This window comes from Dermacentor andersoni, chromosome 11 (genome assembly GCF_023375885.2).
Source record: "Dermacentor andersoni chromosome 11, qqDerAnde1_hic_scaffold, whole genome shotgun sequence".
In the NCBI taxonomy this organism is placed as follows: domain Eukaryota; kingdom Metazoa; phylum Arthropoda; class Arachnida; order Ixodida; family Ixodidae; genus Dermacentor; species Dermacentor andersoni.
The window spans coordinates 29,627,722-29,645,084 of NC_092824.1; the positions used below are offsets into that span (position 1 = coordinate 29,627,722).

General features: G+C 47.9%; 1 protein-coding gene across 3 annotated transcripts in view; it reads right to left on the minus strand.

Moving 5' to 3' along the window:
- The window catches only part of LOC126517934 (uncharacterized), a 70,694-nt gene extending 56,561 nt beyond the window's left edge, over window positions 1–14,133 (minus strand). Inside the window, exons 1-4 of one of the 3 annotated variants that reach the window (XM_072285279.1) lie at window positions 13,933–14,133; window positions 11,471–11,541; window positions 3,383–3,509; window positions 288–364 (exon numbers count right to left, since the gene is read on the minus strand). In XM_072285279.1, coding sequence (XP_072141380.1) covers window positions 288–364; window positions 3,383–3,509; window positions 11,471–11,541; window positions 13,933–14,054 — 397 coding nt within the window. In that variant the 5' untranslated portion in view covers window positions 14,055–14,133. The remainder of the gene's footprint in view (window positions 1–287; window positions 365–3,382; window positions 3,510–11,470; window positions 11,542–13,932) is intronic. The other 2 variants (XM_072285276.1, XM_072285277.1) reach the window with 2 other exon arrangements.
- Window positions 14,134–17,363: the final 3,230 nt, after the last annotated feature.

The following is a 17,363-nucleotide window of genomic DNA, read 5'->3' on the forward strand; positions in this document are numbered from 1 at the left end:
GACTGCGTAAAACGTACAGCCTGGGCCTCTGCCTTCATCACCTGGGAGCGTGCCTTTGCACTTCACTGATCTGAGAATAAATGCATTCAAACATAGGTTGTGCATGAATTTGCACGCATCTGCACAAATTTCTTACTAAGGAGATTGGTAAGGCGCCTCCTGCGGAAACCGACTTGGCGGCTTTGATTAATCGCGTCTTCATGCGCAATAAATGCACCACTGCCACGGTGGACGTAGGGCATCTCTCCTATGTTTGTTGCAAAGGCGAATGACCATCGCCTACGTACCGTCGAGGTTGTACGTCTGGTCGGCTATCGGCCTGTGCTGCGCGTTCCGCTGGCAACGCCAGGCGTCGTCAGAACAGCTGCAAATTAAAAAAAAGTATTGGTATGAGATACTTACAGCGGTGACAAAAAGTTGAAATTATCCTTTATTATAAGCAAGTTCCGAGAAACGAAAGCTCTGTTTGGTAATCGAGATGGTTCCAATGTTTCGGTCTCACTCAGAGCCCTTACAACGGGTCAGCCTAGGTGATGGACAATCCGCATCATCGAGGCACTATAAGTAGCCAATTGATACTTTTGGCCCCGTAATCTAGGCGTGTTCCAATTAGGAATTTGTAAATGTTTGAGGAAGCTCTTGTCACTATACCCCACGTTGTTTGCGACAGAATTTTAAGAATGCACGTTGTTTTTTGGGGCATTTCTTTTCAAAGTACTTAAGGACTGAGTGACAAACTGTGATATAGAGCAGAGAACTCTTGCTGCATCGGCAATATCCACAGTAGATTTCTTCTTCTGTTAATCTTGCCCCCCCCCCCCCCCCCCCCTTTTTCCCTTCCGCAAGTGCAGCGTAGCCAATCGGGCTCATTGTTGGGTAACCTCAATGCCTATAATTTACCCTATCTCTTTCTAAGGCGTAGAGTAAAGGTTAACTTCGGCCTAAAATGCTGCCTTAAAATTGAGTGCTCTTTATTCACAGGTAAGTGTTGCTGATGCACCTCAATATGGGATACCGGAACGACGCCTCTATTTGCGGCTTAAATCAATTCTGCGCTGGGGTTGACGCTTTGGTCAAGCCAATTTCAACTTGTCTTTCCTAGCATGCAAGGTCACACGAGTTAAATAGAATCGGCAAGTCATCAACATCAATGGATTAAAGCATACGTTGCGGAATAAATGAACGTGCTAAATTCATTTTTCACAACAACAATGATACAAATAAGCCGCCCACACCCTGGTAACCCAGTATTCTCGATGAATGGCCTGGACGGAATGTTGCCAGCACTAATATGGTACGTTAGGTTCGATAAATAACTTTCTACTACATTAAGCATGTTGCCTCGAATGCCCATTTCCGAGAGCTGTCACAAACTTCCGTAAGGCAAGGTGGGGCGTCAAGCGTTTTCGATATCAAGAAATAATGAGAGAAATAACTGTTTTTAAGCAAAAGCTATGCGTATGTAAGATACAATCCGCACGAGGTGGTCAGTTGTGGATCACCTGTTTTAAAGCATCGTTCATAAACGTCAAGTAGTTTTATTTTTTAGGTTTAGTTTAGTAGTCAAGAAAGTAATAGCCCACGAGTGATCATCTTTTGTAATAAATTAAACGAGCAGCTTCATGACGCCATAGGCCATAGGAGATGTATCCGAGCCCTGTTTCAAGATGGAGACATAAATAACCTCTTTCAGTGCTATGGAAATTTATATTGTTGCCCACATGGCGTTCAAAACTGGCGAGAGAAATATGCGTATCAGCGTGAATGTGTTTTATTATTGCGGACATAGTCTGATCAGTTGCCGGAGCAGAGTTCTCACGAGTTATTTAGGACGTTCCACTCGAGGTAGGGCATGAGTGTATATGATGCGGTGCTGCTGTCTTTCGAGGAGAATGCTTTATCTCAAGCTGAAGAATTTCGGCTCGTTATCAATAAAGAGGCATCCACAAAAGACAAACTTCCAGCGAGAATCTCGAAATACTCTGTGGGTTTCCGGAATTTCATCCGTAAGGCTCTGAAACTGTTTCGCGAATTTGGTGGTTGGGAGGTACGCAAACGGAAGTGATTTTTACCAGCCTGTCGAGCAGCAGTGTTGGGACAGCAACAGCTTCAAAGGTCGTTCTGAGTTGTATTTGATGGCAAGGAATTTCTTTATTTACTATTATAGCCACACCAGCCGACGAGGTGAGACCATCGTCGCGGTCTCTCTTAAAAATGACATTCCCTAGGAAAGTGTGTGTGTAGATATTACGTGTGTTTCCTGAACACCCAGAGCTTTTAGGAATTGATAAATTATGGGGTTTTACTTGCCAAAGCCACGATTTGATTATGAGGCACGCCGTAGTGGGGAACTCGGTAATAACTTGGTCTACCAGGGGCTCCTTAGCGTGCGCCTAACTCTGAGCAAATGGGTGGTTTCTCATTTCGCGCCCATCAAAATGCAGCAGCCGTGGTCGGACTTTAATCCCGCGATCTCGTGCTTAGCAGCCGAACACCATAGCCACTACGCAACCACAGCGGTTCGCAGTACTTTTGCACTAAGTTTCTAAATAGGCTTTTTGACATCATATAAATTGTGTAAAAGTCTCCTTACGTTCCTCTGCAATATTAGTGGGTACATATTGGAGAATACATTTGTGCTGCGTGTCTAATATGAGACAGCTAACTTAGCTTGCAGAGTCCTTTTGGTTCTATATGACCCAGGGTTACTGTGGGTTATACGGCTCGAAGGGAAACGGTGGTGCCGTTCGTCTAGTAATCGTGTTCAGCGCTATTCTTGGAAGTGGTAATTTGGCAACGCCTCGCCTTGAGTGACAGTATCTTTATATGCCACAAACATAGAAGTTGATGAGGTTTTCTTGGATGGCGGTGCAACGCTGGGCTGAGCCCACCGAAGAGGCTTGTTGCCCAACATTGGCCACATTCTTCGAGGGGAAGGTTGCTGCGGCACTGTCCCTTTATACACCGCATGAGCCTACACTATTGTATAGAGAAATGAGACGCGTCTTCTTGCGTCCTTGAAGCGTATTCACGCGTCTTTGAAATGTCTTCACGCGTCTTTGAAACATCCTCACGCGTCTTTGAAACATCTTCACGCGTCTTTGAAACATCTTCACGCGTCTTTGAAACATCTTCACGCGTCTTTGAAACATCTTCACGCGTCTTTGAAACATCTTCCCGCATCTTTGAAACCTCTTTACGCATCTTTGAAACCTCTTCACGCGTCTTTGAAGTAGACATTTACTCTTGCTTTTACAGTAACGATCTATTTTGCTATTTTCTATGTGGCATAAAATCGGGAGTGAGAGGCCCGGTCGCCGTTGCAGTTTGCCCAATGGCTTGGTTGTGTTATGTCAATAATTATTTCGATATGTTGGCTCACCTCGCGGTGTCTTTCGTAGGGGAGCATAGTTTCTCGATGTTAGCGTGGCCCGTTCTGGGCCAGGCGTGATCGGCAGTAGTGGTGGACACCACAGGTGCGTAGTTCGTGCTTCCGCTGTCAGTGTCATCTGCACCGCCCGAAAAAACAGCAGAGGTGTTTACTCGTCGCTATGCAGAGGTTATTCAAAGCGCATGAAAAATAAATCGTGGCATGCAAAACATTTTAGTTGCGCTCCCGTACAGCTGCGTAACGTGGGTACCCAGAAACGAGGGACTAGAGGGGAACAAAGCGGCCCACGCCGCTGCCCGCGAGCACGTCAGCCGGGCTCCACTCTCCCCCCCCCCCCCCCCCCCCGCGCTCTCGGACCTGTGATAGAAGAGGCGGAGGCCATACCCACCAACTATTCGGCCATATTGCAACATTACAGGCTCGATCATCGAGTATACCCTCCACCGCACCCTAAACTCAACAGAGAAGAAGGCCTGATCCTCAGATGCCTGCAAAGTAATACGTACACGCACGGAACGATAATGCATCGCCTCTACTCGAAGCCCCACGGCTACCGCTGCCCACTTTGCAACGTACCCGACACTCTGGCACATTTGCTCCTGGAATGCCCGTGGCAGGAAGGCAGCGAAATGCAACCAGAAACGCACGCAAAACGAGCAATAGAAGCAAACGACCTATTCGAAACGTGGGAGGCCAAGCTAACCCTCGGGTACCTGGAAGACCGACGACAACTCGTCGCCAGGGCCAAGAGGGCAGTCGAAGCCAGAGGGTTCCTGGTCTAAGGAGCCTTTCCATCTTAGGGAGATACCCGGCCTCGCTCGGAACACTGTTTCGTTTAATAAACGTTTCACTCTCTGTCTCTCTCTGGGCTTTAGGGATAGGGAAGGCTGGCTGCTGTGTTGGCGTGTGCAGTGCGCGTTTTCTTTCCGGAATTCTAGAATTCGAAGCTCAGTGCACGAAAAAGATTCACATTGACGTGAGAGACAATCACGTTGAAATTAGTGGAATGTAGATTTTTCTAAAAATAAATACGCAGCAAACAATACAGCAGATTAGAACACGCCCATTTGCTAAGCGAAACACTACAGGTCGTATTGTTTTAGGGCGCTACAAAGGTCAAACCTATGTTTCCAATTTCAAGCAAGAGGTGTGTTCCATGCTTCCTTAAGGTCGCAAAAAAAAAAAAAAAACGTATGTTAAATTCAATAAGCACAATTTGGCTCACGCCATACTTGCTTTTACCAAGAAGGACGCGTTCTTGTTATTGCAAAGCTGCTTAGTTAGCAACGCGCAAAAGGAAACTTCATCTCGGAGGCTTCTGTCTAAGTACGTAGGAGCAGGGATATTCTTCTCGGTCACGCTTGCGCCAGATTTGATGCAGGCTATCGAATGTGAAAAAAAATGATGAAATCTTGTAACTGCCATAAACTAACCTATTGTTGAGATGGTCAGTGTCCTTAATAAAAATATTGAATGCGCCAAAATTTGTAATAAAGGAATATCAAGCTTGCAACTGTGTATTCGATCAATAAAAACGATATAATTCCGGAAAGTACATTGACTAATACCCGTAAATATGGAATAACGATACGCAGTGGTCCAAATTTTACAACAATGTTATAGCTAGGACTTTTAAAAATGCCCGCAAGCATTTGTCATTTCTGTAAATTGTAGACTCATAAATCAAACTCGGCCTCTTTAGATATTGTGTATCTTGCGGTTCACAGGACTGCTATACTTGTTTGAGGATTAGAGTTACTAAATTTCATAGGTTGTGTCAAATTTCGGAAAAATTGCCAATTTTCGGGAATTTCGGCATACCATCCAGGCCCTACGTGTGTAATTCCCTGACTGCAGTCACTAGAACATTCTCAAATGCAACGAACATCGTTCATGTCAGTCTAAGAGCTGTTACTCAAAGCATTTTGGCATTCTGCATGTTGACCATGAAAATGGTCAACATGCCGAAGCTTCCTATTGGCTTGTAATAGGAAGCTTCCAGCCGAAGCTTCCTATTAAAAAGAAAGTTGTTTCGAACGCTTGGGTGGTGCAGCGAAAGGATGACTGCCGAATGATGTCACCAACCCGAATGTTGATACTTTCATTACTATTGCACCCCGATATCGACTAACTTGTATATGTCAACGGGTTGTGTGCAAAAGTGCACCTACAGGTTCTGCATACCACCTATTGATTGTTAGCAGTAGGCAGCCTGATCGAGTCGTGGGCGAAGGAAAAGGTGACAGAACAAGTGTGAAAATTTCATTCAAGCTTGAATAGCAAGGAAAATCATGTCATGATGAGATAAATACAAGCTTCAACTGTTAGTGAACTGTTCTTCAAGAGCCCAGCTATGCGATGCATATATTTACCTACGTCTGTACCTGAACTTTCTAAGAATGTATTTACAGTTAGCCATGCATGTTAGCTGTTGGACAAAGTAACAGCATGTTACGTTTCGCCTATGACGCGCGGTATAGCCGGCGCGGATGCAACGGACGCCGGGGCTTCGTTCAAAGCGGCGGACATTTTGGCCCGTTCAGCGCTGCCGCAACGCCTCCCGCCAAGCGCGTCCAGGCATATTTCAATGCCACGTGTCTTCGTGTGTGCGTGTGTGTGTGTGTGCATGTTGGTGCCCACGCTTGTCAAAGCGCGGTAGCCGGGGAGAGGAGCTCCCCAACTGTGAAGCGAGGAGATCTGACCGGCGCCGGCCCGGCGGATGCGTCACTTCTCGTCTCAACGTGTCCGTGCGCCGCCGTCGCGTGCGCCTCATACCGAGCCGTTCCTTCTTGCCCTCGCCAAGAGTATAAAATCAGCTGCCCCCGGACGCCAGTACAGAGGCTCCGATTTCTTCCGTCGAGTAACGTGCTTTCCCCTCTCTCCACTTCGGTCGACCTGACCGGCCGCTCTTTTGCGATGCTATAATAAACGAGTTGTTCTGTTAGCAGTCAACTCACCCTTAGCTAGGACCTTCGGATGCTTCCAGCTGTGCCCCAGGCCGCCAGGCCAACGCTACCCTTGGGGTTTGCGACCCAGATGCAACAACTGGCTGCCAGAGGTGAGATCACGACAACGGAGGCCAGCAGCGAAGATATGCGGTCGACTGTATGCTGGGGCAGCACAACGACCATCCGGGAGCCGTGCAACGAGCCCTGTGTGATGACTGGTTGCCTGCAGCGGAACGACGGCGCTGAATTCTTGGCTGCGAGGTTTGGTGAGTGCGGGACTTTCTTCTTCTGAGTTTTGCCAGGCTTTAGTTAGTGTCAGAAACAGAGCTGGTAATTGTGGTTGTCGTTGCTCCCGGGTTAGTTTGCGGCAAGACAATAATAGGCAGTAGAGAAAGCAGCATTGAGAGAAGCCATGGATTGGAAGTCCTTGCGCAAACCGAAATTGCTGGAGCTTGCAAGAGAGTTGGGTCTGGATGTCTCAAACAAACTCAGAAAACCAGAACTGCTAAGGGCTATTCTTGAGTTAGAAGCTGAGGATGTGCAGGAGAGCGAGTACCGTTCAAGATGACTGACCTGATGCGGCCGTTTAAGCTCGCAGAGGACATTGGTTTGTTCCTGGTTAACTTTGAGCGAACGTGCGAGAAGCAGGGGTTCTCTCGGGAAACGTGGCCACAGCGCTTGCTCACTTTGTTACCCGGCGAGGCGGCCGACGTAGTCGCTCGCTTGAAGAGAGAGGAGGCAGAGGATTTCGACCAAGTGAAATCAAGTCTGCTAAAAAAGTACAGGCTGTCCGTGGAGGCGTTCCGTCGGAAGTTTCGGGAATATGAGAAAGGCAGAAGTGAGTCATATACAGAGTTTGCCTACAGGCTTATGTCAAACATGCAGGAGTGGCTCAAAGAAGAGAAAGCGTTTGGTGACCACGAGAAAGTTCTGCAGTGTTTCGGGCTGGAACTGTTTTATAGTCGGTTACCTGAGAACGTGCGGTAGTGGGTCTTGGACAGGCCAGACGTTAGTACGGTGGCTAAAGCCGCTGAGCTAGCCGAGGAGCTTGTGAATTTGGCTCCAAGTTTGAGAGGGCGAAGTTCACGCCCATGGGAGCAAGGGGGACACACGTAATGCGGATACGAGTGAAAGCAGTCCGACCGAACGTAAGGAGATGGCGGCAGCCGAAGCCGAACGCAGAAAGCGGTTCGAGATGAGGCAAGCGCGCGTGTGTTATACGTGCCAGAAGCCGGGTCACTTTTCGGCGCAGTGTCCAGAAACAAAAACAAAAGTCATGTTTTTGTCATTATGCAGCACTGACGAGAACATGAAGCTTCTCGAGCCTTACATGCGAGACCTCCTCGTGAACGGGAAAGATTGCCGAGTGCTTCGTGATTCCGCAGCTACAATGGATGTAGTTCACCCCTCTTACGTAGAACCCGATATGTTCACGGGCGAGTGCGCATGAATCAAGCAAGTCGTGAAAGCTCATAGCGTGTGTCTGCCCGTAGCAAAAGTGCTTATTGAAGGACCTTTCGGAGCACTTGAGAAGGAGGCCGCAGGGTCATCTATGCTACCCCCCCCCCCCATTACCCGTACCTATTTTCGAACAGGTCCGATCACCTCCTGCGCGAGAAGGGGCTTTTGTTTGGTGAGGCTAGCACTCAGGCCTTAACTAGATCGAGAGTTCGGGAGCTCGCTGCAAAGGCGGTATTTGCGGGGCCGACGTTGTCGAACAATGAGAAAGGGTTGGAGGCGCAGCAAGCTAATATTCAGAGCACGTCCGAACTGAATAAAACTGAGCCTGTAGCGTTGAAGGCACCAGATATTGGAGAGGAAATGCCCGACACGGGAAAGTTAGAAGAGCTATCTGCAGATTCGCTCATCGCGCCTACATCAGATAGACTTAATAGGTTGCTAAAAGTCAGCCGGTCGGCTTTGATAGCCGAGCAAAAGAAGGATGGCAGCCTAGAAAACATGCGCTGCAATGTCAAGGAAGGTATCGCCAAGAAAAATGCTCGTCTTGTGGAAAGAAGTGGGGTCCTGTACCGGAAGTATCTAGACCGCAGGGGAGTGGAGTTCGATCAGCTGATCGTGCCTCAGTGCTACCGTCAGGATCTGTTGCGCTTGTCGCATGGGGGTTCGTGGTCCGGACACCTAGGAGTTAAGAAGACTGAGAACCATCTCTTGCAAGAGTACAATTGGCAGGGTGTTTTCGTGACGCAGAGCAGTTTGTGAGGACATGTGACACCTGTCAGCGGGTGGGCAAACCAGGGGACAAATCGAGGGCGCCGTTGAAGTTGGTACCTATCATTGCGGAGCCTTTTAGACGGCTCCTTATTGATACAGTGGGACCTCTGCCGGTAACACCCACGGGGTACAGACACATTTTGACTGATCTGGCCAGCGACAAATTTCCCTGAAGCAGTGCCTCTTAAAGAACTCAGCTCAGTTGAGATAGTCAATGCACTACTGTCCATATTGCGCGAGTTGGTTTTCCTGCGGAAATCCAGCAACATCAGGGGACCGTGTTTACTAGCGCTTTGACGACAGCCTTTCTCGAAAGGAGCGGGGTAAAGCTGTTACACAGCTCAGTGTACCACCCACAGTCGAATTCCGTTGAGAAGCTCCACTCCGTCATGAAGCGCGTGTTGAGAGCATTGTGGTTTGAACAACAAACTGACTGGGAGCTCTGTCTGCCTGGGGTGATGTTTGCATTAAGGACCGCGCCGCATGCGGCTACGGGGTTTTCGCCAGCTGAGCTAGTGTACGGTCGCTCGCTGCGGTCTCCGCTTCGCATGCTTCGAGACGGATCACTGCCCTCTCCAATGGCTGCAGACCATCTCTTCCAAAAATAGCCGCCTCCTGCGCTGGAGCCTCGCTTTATAACAATATTCCTTTGAGGTGCGTTACAAAAAGGGGAGTCTCAACGGTAACGCCGATGCCTTAAGTCGAGGCCCCTAACGTAGGAATCAGCCTCAAATTTGTTTGTTACTCATGTTTTCTTCCTGAGGCAGGATTTTAACATATTGCTTTTGTTTAGTGTTTCAAAGTCATGGCGGGCTTTCTAGTCAAATTTTCCGATTTGTGGACGCGTTCTGAGTGCTGCTAGACTACTGTAGGGAACTAGGCAGTAGTACAAAAGGGCAAAGAGCCTCGCATGGCTTAGTGAGGGTTGTGTTGTGCTTGCTGACTGAGCGGCTGAGTTTCCGCGTAGTTCTAACGCTTGCTGGGAACGAGAACAAAAATGGCAACTCTCCCGAAGTCACTTTGCAGTGTCCTGTGTGAACCTGAACGTGAGAACGAGGCCTTCTCTGTGCGCTGCACTCAAGAAACAAATTGAGGGACGACCGACTTCGGTTATGAGCATCATCGAGCGACATCCCTCCGGACAGCGCATGCAGTCCCCTGACCATCGCGATCTCCTTGTCCCGGCGGGGCGGTCTGTAACGTTTCACCTACGACGCGCGGTATAGCCGGCGCGGATGCAACGGACGCCGGGGGTTCGTTCAAAGCGGCGGACATTTTGGCCCGTTCAGCGCTGCCGCAACGCCTCCCGACAAGCGCGTCCAGGCATGTTTCAATGCCACGTGTCTTCGTGTGTGCGTGTGTCTGTGTGTGTGCATGTTCGTGCCCACGCTTGTCAAAGCGCGGCAGCCGGGGAGAGGAGCTCCCCAACTGTGAAGCGAGGAGGTCTGACCGGCGCCGGCCCGGTGGATGCGTCACTTCTCGTCTCAACCTGTCCGTGCGCCGCCGTTACGAGCGCCTCATCCCGAGCTGTTCCTTCTTGCCCTCGACTCCGAGGGTATAAAAGCAGCTGCCCCCGGACGCCAGCAAAGAGGCTCTGATTTCTTCCGTCGAGTAACGTGCTCTCCCGTCTCTCCACTTCGGTCGACCTGACCGGCCGCTCATTTGCGATGCTATAATATACAAGTTGTTCTGTTAGCAGTCGACTCATCCTTTGCCAGGAACTTCGGATGCTTCCAGCTGTGCCCCAGGCCAGCTCTAGCCTAGGGGCTTGCGACCCAGATGCAACAAGCAGCAATTTCACCCCGCTCCGGTAAACATAACGACCGCATGTTTTCCAGAATACCAGTAAGGTGTGGCTTGTTTTCCGCATGGTAGACAGAGAGCTGTCTCAAAGGTCCTCTCACGAGGTTTCGCTCTTGTAAATACACAAGCATGGCTGGTAAATTAAGGGGTGGCTACCGCGTGTGAAACGTATAAGCGGCTGCGTGGCAGGAAGCAGTTGCAAGTTTCAACAGTAGGCCACGTGCCCTTCATCTGGAAGGTGCCGCGCTTCGAGAAAGCCGGTGATGGTCCCGCTAACAAATGTATCTGTGCAATGTGAACTGCTTGCACCGACCACTGCACCGGAATTTGGTTGATCATCTAGTGACGGAATGCCTACAAACAGATGTGTCGTACGACAAAAACGTGTCGAAATAAATAATAGAGAAGGGGCTCGTCACGTTAACATGACGTAGGCCCTTTGCTCCTGTATGGGAGAAGGCAACGAAGGAATGCCGCTTGAGGACGCCATTCGAGGCAGAGGGGAAGACTGTCTGGAAGCAGTAACATTAGCCTGCCGACGGCGCAGTAGCACGACAGCTCGATGTCATCTATCATCTTCCATAACGAATGTACTTGAAAAATTGTATTACCGAAACCCTCCCTTGACGGCGCATTGGCAATTTCCCGCGTATAATTTAAATTTGCAATGGCACCCGGTAAGAGGCCCTTCAACGACAGGATCCTCAAGCAAGCATTTAACGTGAGGAATAAAACATGCGGTTGGTTTGCTACGCATTGTTAAGCTCGTTACTCTGACCCCATTCCAACACGACATCCAGGACATATCGAGAAGCGTCGATTGCCTTAACGAATGAATTCATCGCGTTAAAAATGAATTCATTCGAAACTTGAGGCACGTAGAATAGGCGTAGTGTTGACTCTGTTAGCACTCAATTCATCTGCATGAATTTCACACTACGACTGCACATCAGCAACTGACTTGGTGAAGCTAGTAAGGCGTCCGTATGACCAATAAATGCACCGCCGTCATGATCGATTGAAACGATGTCTCCTCTTTTAGTTGTTAAGCATCTTCGCGAGTGGTATGGATGGTTAAAGGCCATGCTGTACATACCATTGACGTCAGTAGCATCGGTCTGGCGGTTCAACGCCTTCAACGCGTCATTGATGTACTCGTCAATATACCTGGAATGAGACATACATATTGGCTATGGCTCGGTGCTCCTAGTTACGGCAGAATATACCTGAAGAGTATTTTTGGCAAACAGAATTTGGAACAAGGGAAGTGCTTCTGTGTTAATTAAGGTAAAACCTGTAATGTATCATTTTATCAAAAGTATAACTTGCTGGCTGGCATAGGTGAACGGCGCACTCTTAAATTGCGTAATTTCTTAAATTATGACATGAAGCATGAAATATAAGAAAACAACGAATGATGCTAGAACCAAGTTAAGAAGATGCTAAGTTGGAAGATTACGATATAATTATGTAGTGTCATTCCCTCCAAGCCGCCCATTTTAGACTACGTGCGTATATCTCTACGATGTCATGCAACTCAACTGGAAAGCGCTAGTCATACACATTGTGACTGGATGGCCGCACCATGAGTGGCATGCGGAAACGGTGGACGAGAGCTTCAAACTATGCTTTAGGTAACGCAAGGTTATGTTAGGTTTGGCTGCATTATATTAGATCTCGTACAAGGGCCGTGCCTGTCAGTCGAATCAGTCACCCTGCCACGTCCGCAACAGTTGTGCCAGCGTGCGACCGCGCAGCTTGAGATTTGCAGTCGGCAACTGTTCTCGCCATTTCAGGATTACCTTCGCACGCTCTGCCAACGTGGGCGTTCGCAGTCGCGCCAAAATGACGTGCCCGTCGCGGCGTCCCGGTAGTGCTTTCCGATTCGCCCGAACATGCCGCGAAAATGAGCACGGCGTTCACTTCAAAGACATATGGGGTGCGATCTTGTACGCGTTCCAAAATAGAACGGAGGCGGTTCGTTCTTTACGTCACAAAATAGGCGGTATGTTCCGTTCGTCCGATAGCAGACGACACGGAATGATTGACAGCAGATATCACGTCACAATTGACGTCATGGCGTTCGGCATGGTTCAAATTGACGAATCGTATTTGGCTCGGTGGAACGAACCACCTCCGTTCTATTTTGGAACGCTTACAAGATCGCACCTATGGTGTTTCAAAGCCCAAAGCTTCACTACGCTAGTCAAGAGCGCGCTTAGAGCGAGCCGGCGTATGTCGGAATTGGCACCGTAAGCGTGTTTGGAGTCGGCGCCGGCTCCGTCGCCTGACCTTTTGCTGCTGCCGCGCGTGACGTCACGCGCGGTGCAGGTGGCCACTGCCGCGCGCTGTGCGTCATCGTTTGAAGTTCGCCGCTAGCGCGTGTTCATCGCGGAGGCCGACTATATAACCGCTTGCCAGTGAATAGGGGTGAGCATTCAACATGGAAGGAGAAGACAGTGATACTACCGATACAGAGAGCTGTGTTTATGGCTGTACAGAAATCTCAAGACAATGTGCCCAACAATGATGAATAAAAAAGTTATTAACCCTGTATAACTTATGGTATATGTCGTTGATAAGCAATATGCATAACTACACAAGGCACACGTATAGCATAACCAGAAGCTAACCAAAGCATATCAATAAATTAACCCGTAAGCGTAACCATAGGCTAAATCATAAAGCATAACCATAAGGCAAACCTTAAGCATATACATAACTTAAACCATAAGCATATCCATAAGGTAAACCGTAAGCATATACATAAGGTAAACCGTAAGCCTATACATAGGCTAAATCAAAGCATAACGATAAGCTAAACCATAATCATGACCACGGGCTAAATCATGAAGCATAACCATAACATAAACCATAAGCATCACCGAACATTTTCGCTTCGAGATATCCAGGCTTAACCTTAGCTAAGCTCCAGCTAATTCTTTTCTTCAAGCGCACCTTTTATATTTCCTGAAAAACAAGTAACAACAAAAAGTTCAGTAGTGTTGTTCATTGGTCACACATCTCTTGGGTTTTTACCAAATGGTACTATTTGTGCGATATTTCGTGAAGCTCCTGGAGTGTGCTCACTCGACCGCCAATGGAAGTGTGACACTGTTTTATTTATTTATATCCTTGTATTTCACGTTTCAAAACCATGATCTCGCTATGACAAACTCTTGGACGGATGACGGAATTAAATTTAACCACCTGGGTTTCGGTAATGCGCACGTAAATCCAAGTTACGGAGCCTTCTTGCGTTTCACAATCACTGATAAAATGCCACTGCGCCTGGAATATTACTCGTGATGTCGAGCTAAGGAGCGCAACATCCCAGCCAATGTGCTACTGCTACAAGTGTGCGAAGCCGTCATCAAACGGAAGCAGGCACTTCTCTTTATCATGGTCATAAACTGCGGCAGCCACGCTGAATCCAAGTCGTCCTCGAAAACGACCACTTCGATGTGGAAACAAATGTATAACTGTTACAGTTTGTATTCCAGGTTGTTTCTACAGCTGACAATATCCAACGAAACTTTCACAAGTGGGAATACTCACGCAGGGTAATCGTCCGAAGTGCCTGAGGCATCCTCGCCGCCTTCACGGCTTGTACCCGGGGTTGCTTCTTTGATGAAAGCAAACGCGGGAGGCGTTTGTTCACCGTTTCGTTGTTCAGTCATGGCTGGTGACGACGCTCCGGAGCACTAGCTTCTTTCTGAGACAGAACGTTGTTGAATCATCACGCATGCGCAGTCTGTGGCTAGGGTGATAGAACCAGTAAAACGTCGGGCATTTGGGCAACTCGAATGAAATCATAAAACCCATCTGCAAAAAAGAGACGATAGAGTGCGCCACTATGTCGACGCTAAAGTGCTAATATTCTAACACTAAAAGAGGCGCCCCAGTGACCGTTGCTGAATTGACACCGAATCATCAAAGCAAATTTCAGTAGGGCACAAACATGTGTTTATTACTGTTTCTTTCTTTCAGGAGAAGTGCTAAGGCTTCCGCGGGAGATATTGGCAGTCGTGGCGCAAGTAATTGATACATAGAATGAGCCAAAGCCAACACGACGTTTTTAGGAGGGTGAAACCGAAAGTCTTTTCCCCTATATTTTAGGCCAAATTACGCCGATAAATGTGATACATGAAGTCAACATTGGCTTTATCCCTGGGCGTGTACGTGTTCGAGCGACGATTGACTTTAGACATCTAAGGCACGTATAAGTGACGTCAGTGCTCTCCGTTAGCACAGCATCGCTCCTGCTCGTTTCAGTGTGTTTTGGGTTGTACATAGAGCTTTCACATAATGCTACAGGAAGGTTTCTTGCGAAAATGCCTCATCCCAAAAGTCTTTTCCACTCAACCATGTTCGAGGAACTTAAGCGTAAGCGCCCCGATGCCACTTGCAGTCATACGGCTCAGACACCACAGACCCTTCTTGCCGCCCTGGAGTAAAAATTATTTACCGAACGTCAACGATAGGTGCTCCGAGCCGACAAACGACGTTACTCGAATATAATAAAATGTTTCATCTACAACAACCACCGCGTAATTCCTGCCGCACATGTGACCAGCTGGCACCACGTTACAGCTGTCACCGTTTTCACTTCAGAATGTAATATGGGTTGTGGCTGCCAGAATTTCCTCCTTCTAGTATGACAGGCCCTACCATCAATTTGCATCGTCATGCACGAGGCACTGCTGCGTGAATCGCAAAAGTCCTGCGCAAGGAATGAACGTTTCTCGTGTGTTTGCGTCACCACATTATTCTACTAGACAATCCTAATCCTCTCCATATGGTCAGAGGAACAATCCTGATTGCAAAATCTTGATGTCCGAACCGTGCAGATAGGACCACATTTCTCAACGGTATCTTGCGGTACAAGTTTAATGCTTGACATACTCAGCTGCCGTATGAAAGAAACTTTCAAAATACGTGCATGCCTATCGCGGACAAGAGAAGGAATTTATTGTGGCAACCAGAGCAGATAGAGCGTCGAAGTTGACTACACGCGGGAATTCTGTACGCCAGCCTCAAGAAGTAAATCTACAGGTACATTTAGCGAGCGTTGTTCAATGAGGCCGTTTTCCGGTAAGACCAAACGGTTGCCTCAGTAAATGCATTTGATGAGACAGATTTCGGAGTTCGCCCAGAGGACGAGCTTGCTCGAATTTACAAGGTGCTCTACAAGGTACAAGGTGCTCTAAATTAACGTTGATTCATCGTAAGAAAGCTAAAACAACGATATACACCGGTAGTAAACATTGTCCTTCCAGTAAACTTCGTTGCTGCTTGCTCAATGACATCTTTCTCCGCCTTGTCAAATGACGGACCTTTCCAGGAAGAGCTTACCGTTTTGACAAAGCATGGGATCTCTGAAGTACATAAACGCAAATTAAGTTTTCCCTTTTCTTCTACTTTGTGTGCCTCATATAGGGGCGATTTATTTAGATTCATGTTTTGCCGCTAAATTTATTATACTGAAAATTTAAGCCTTTATTGCTCTAATATTCAAAGATGCAAGTATTTGGCGCCGCCCACGCGCGTACGCGGCGATGCCCATAGAAGTTATCTTCGCTAAAGATTTGTTTTTTCGGTGTTAGCAAATCTTGATCAGAAGCAGTCTACAATGCTGTGCCTGCTTACGGTTAAAGATAAGTAAAGCAAAAGGAAATTACGCCCATCCATTAAGCATGTTGGCATTGCGTAAGGACAGGTGTGTGCAGGATGAACTATAAGACTCCAATGACAGGTGTAAGGTAGCCTTCTTTTTTTCTCGGTTCATCCTTGTGCTTGTCATGTAATGGCAACTGCACAGCGCATGCGTGCGAGGCGACGTGAAGCCCGCACATTTTCGGTAACACAGCAGCAGCCACAATCAACAACCAATTCCGGGATGGATCGCATAAAAAGCTTCAGTTTAAAAACAAAAAGACCACAATTGCATGGGCTCACCCTGAACTGTCTTTTGATTTAGTTTAGGCTTCATGAATGCCTACTTGGCCTGTGCTTAAAGTTTTACTACGGCTCCTGGACATGCGAGACGCGCTTGTCATGTTTCTGTGTTTATCCGTGCCTTACGCTACGAATCAACAACACGTGCCAAGCCGTGGCCACTGAAGCCTGGTTGCTATCCTTGGGAGTGATGACGCCACAGTGGTTATTACGTTTCACACTCAGCCCCAGTGAAGTGAGCTGATACCTAAAATAATAAATAAGTAAACAAGCTCTGACATGCTGCTCGGCGAATGCCCGAAGGATCACATCTGGCTAGCTCGGCTTGACGACGACGCCGCCAAGACTCAAGGTGCGGCCACCAGCTGAGGAAGGGAGGCTCCGGTCGGGCTATAGCATCACGGCCGCCCGTCTCCCTTGACTCAAACCAGGACTTTATTCTAAGTTTTCCCTCTCTCTATCACCATGATTGAATTGCAGGGTGCACGGACGATTGCTTAATATCCTTAGTTGATTAATGCACAAGTAAGCCAGTTGAAAACGCTGCAAAATGAGTGTGCCGGAGCTAGAGAATTGTTCTTCGAAGATTAGAGAAGCTGTAATAGATCTTAAGGAAAAGTTAAAAGCGGTTGAATTTTCGGCATAGAGCTACACTCATGCTCGAAGTGTCTACCAATAGTATATGCGTGATCTTCTAGGCTCCTGCCTCAGTCATTCATCAGGGCCTACGGATGAGTTTCCTGCCACTGTAAACTTGTTATCCCATACCAGACTTCTATTTATTCTATGCAGGACCTTATGCTAGAGAGAAACTGCCACAGCTTGTTCTCTAGCTTGTCCTTGCGTCGGTCTTACCGTCGGTCTTACCTTCTTCAATGCGATATAAGTTTACGTGTTTGGGTATCAACGAAGTGTGCCCCATTCTTTCATTTGATTTTCTCGCGTCCTCATTTCCTCACTCTTGCACGTATCCTATGGCATTAGTAATAAAAGTGATAAAGTATGTTATGGCGTCGTCTATGATAAGTTGG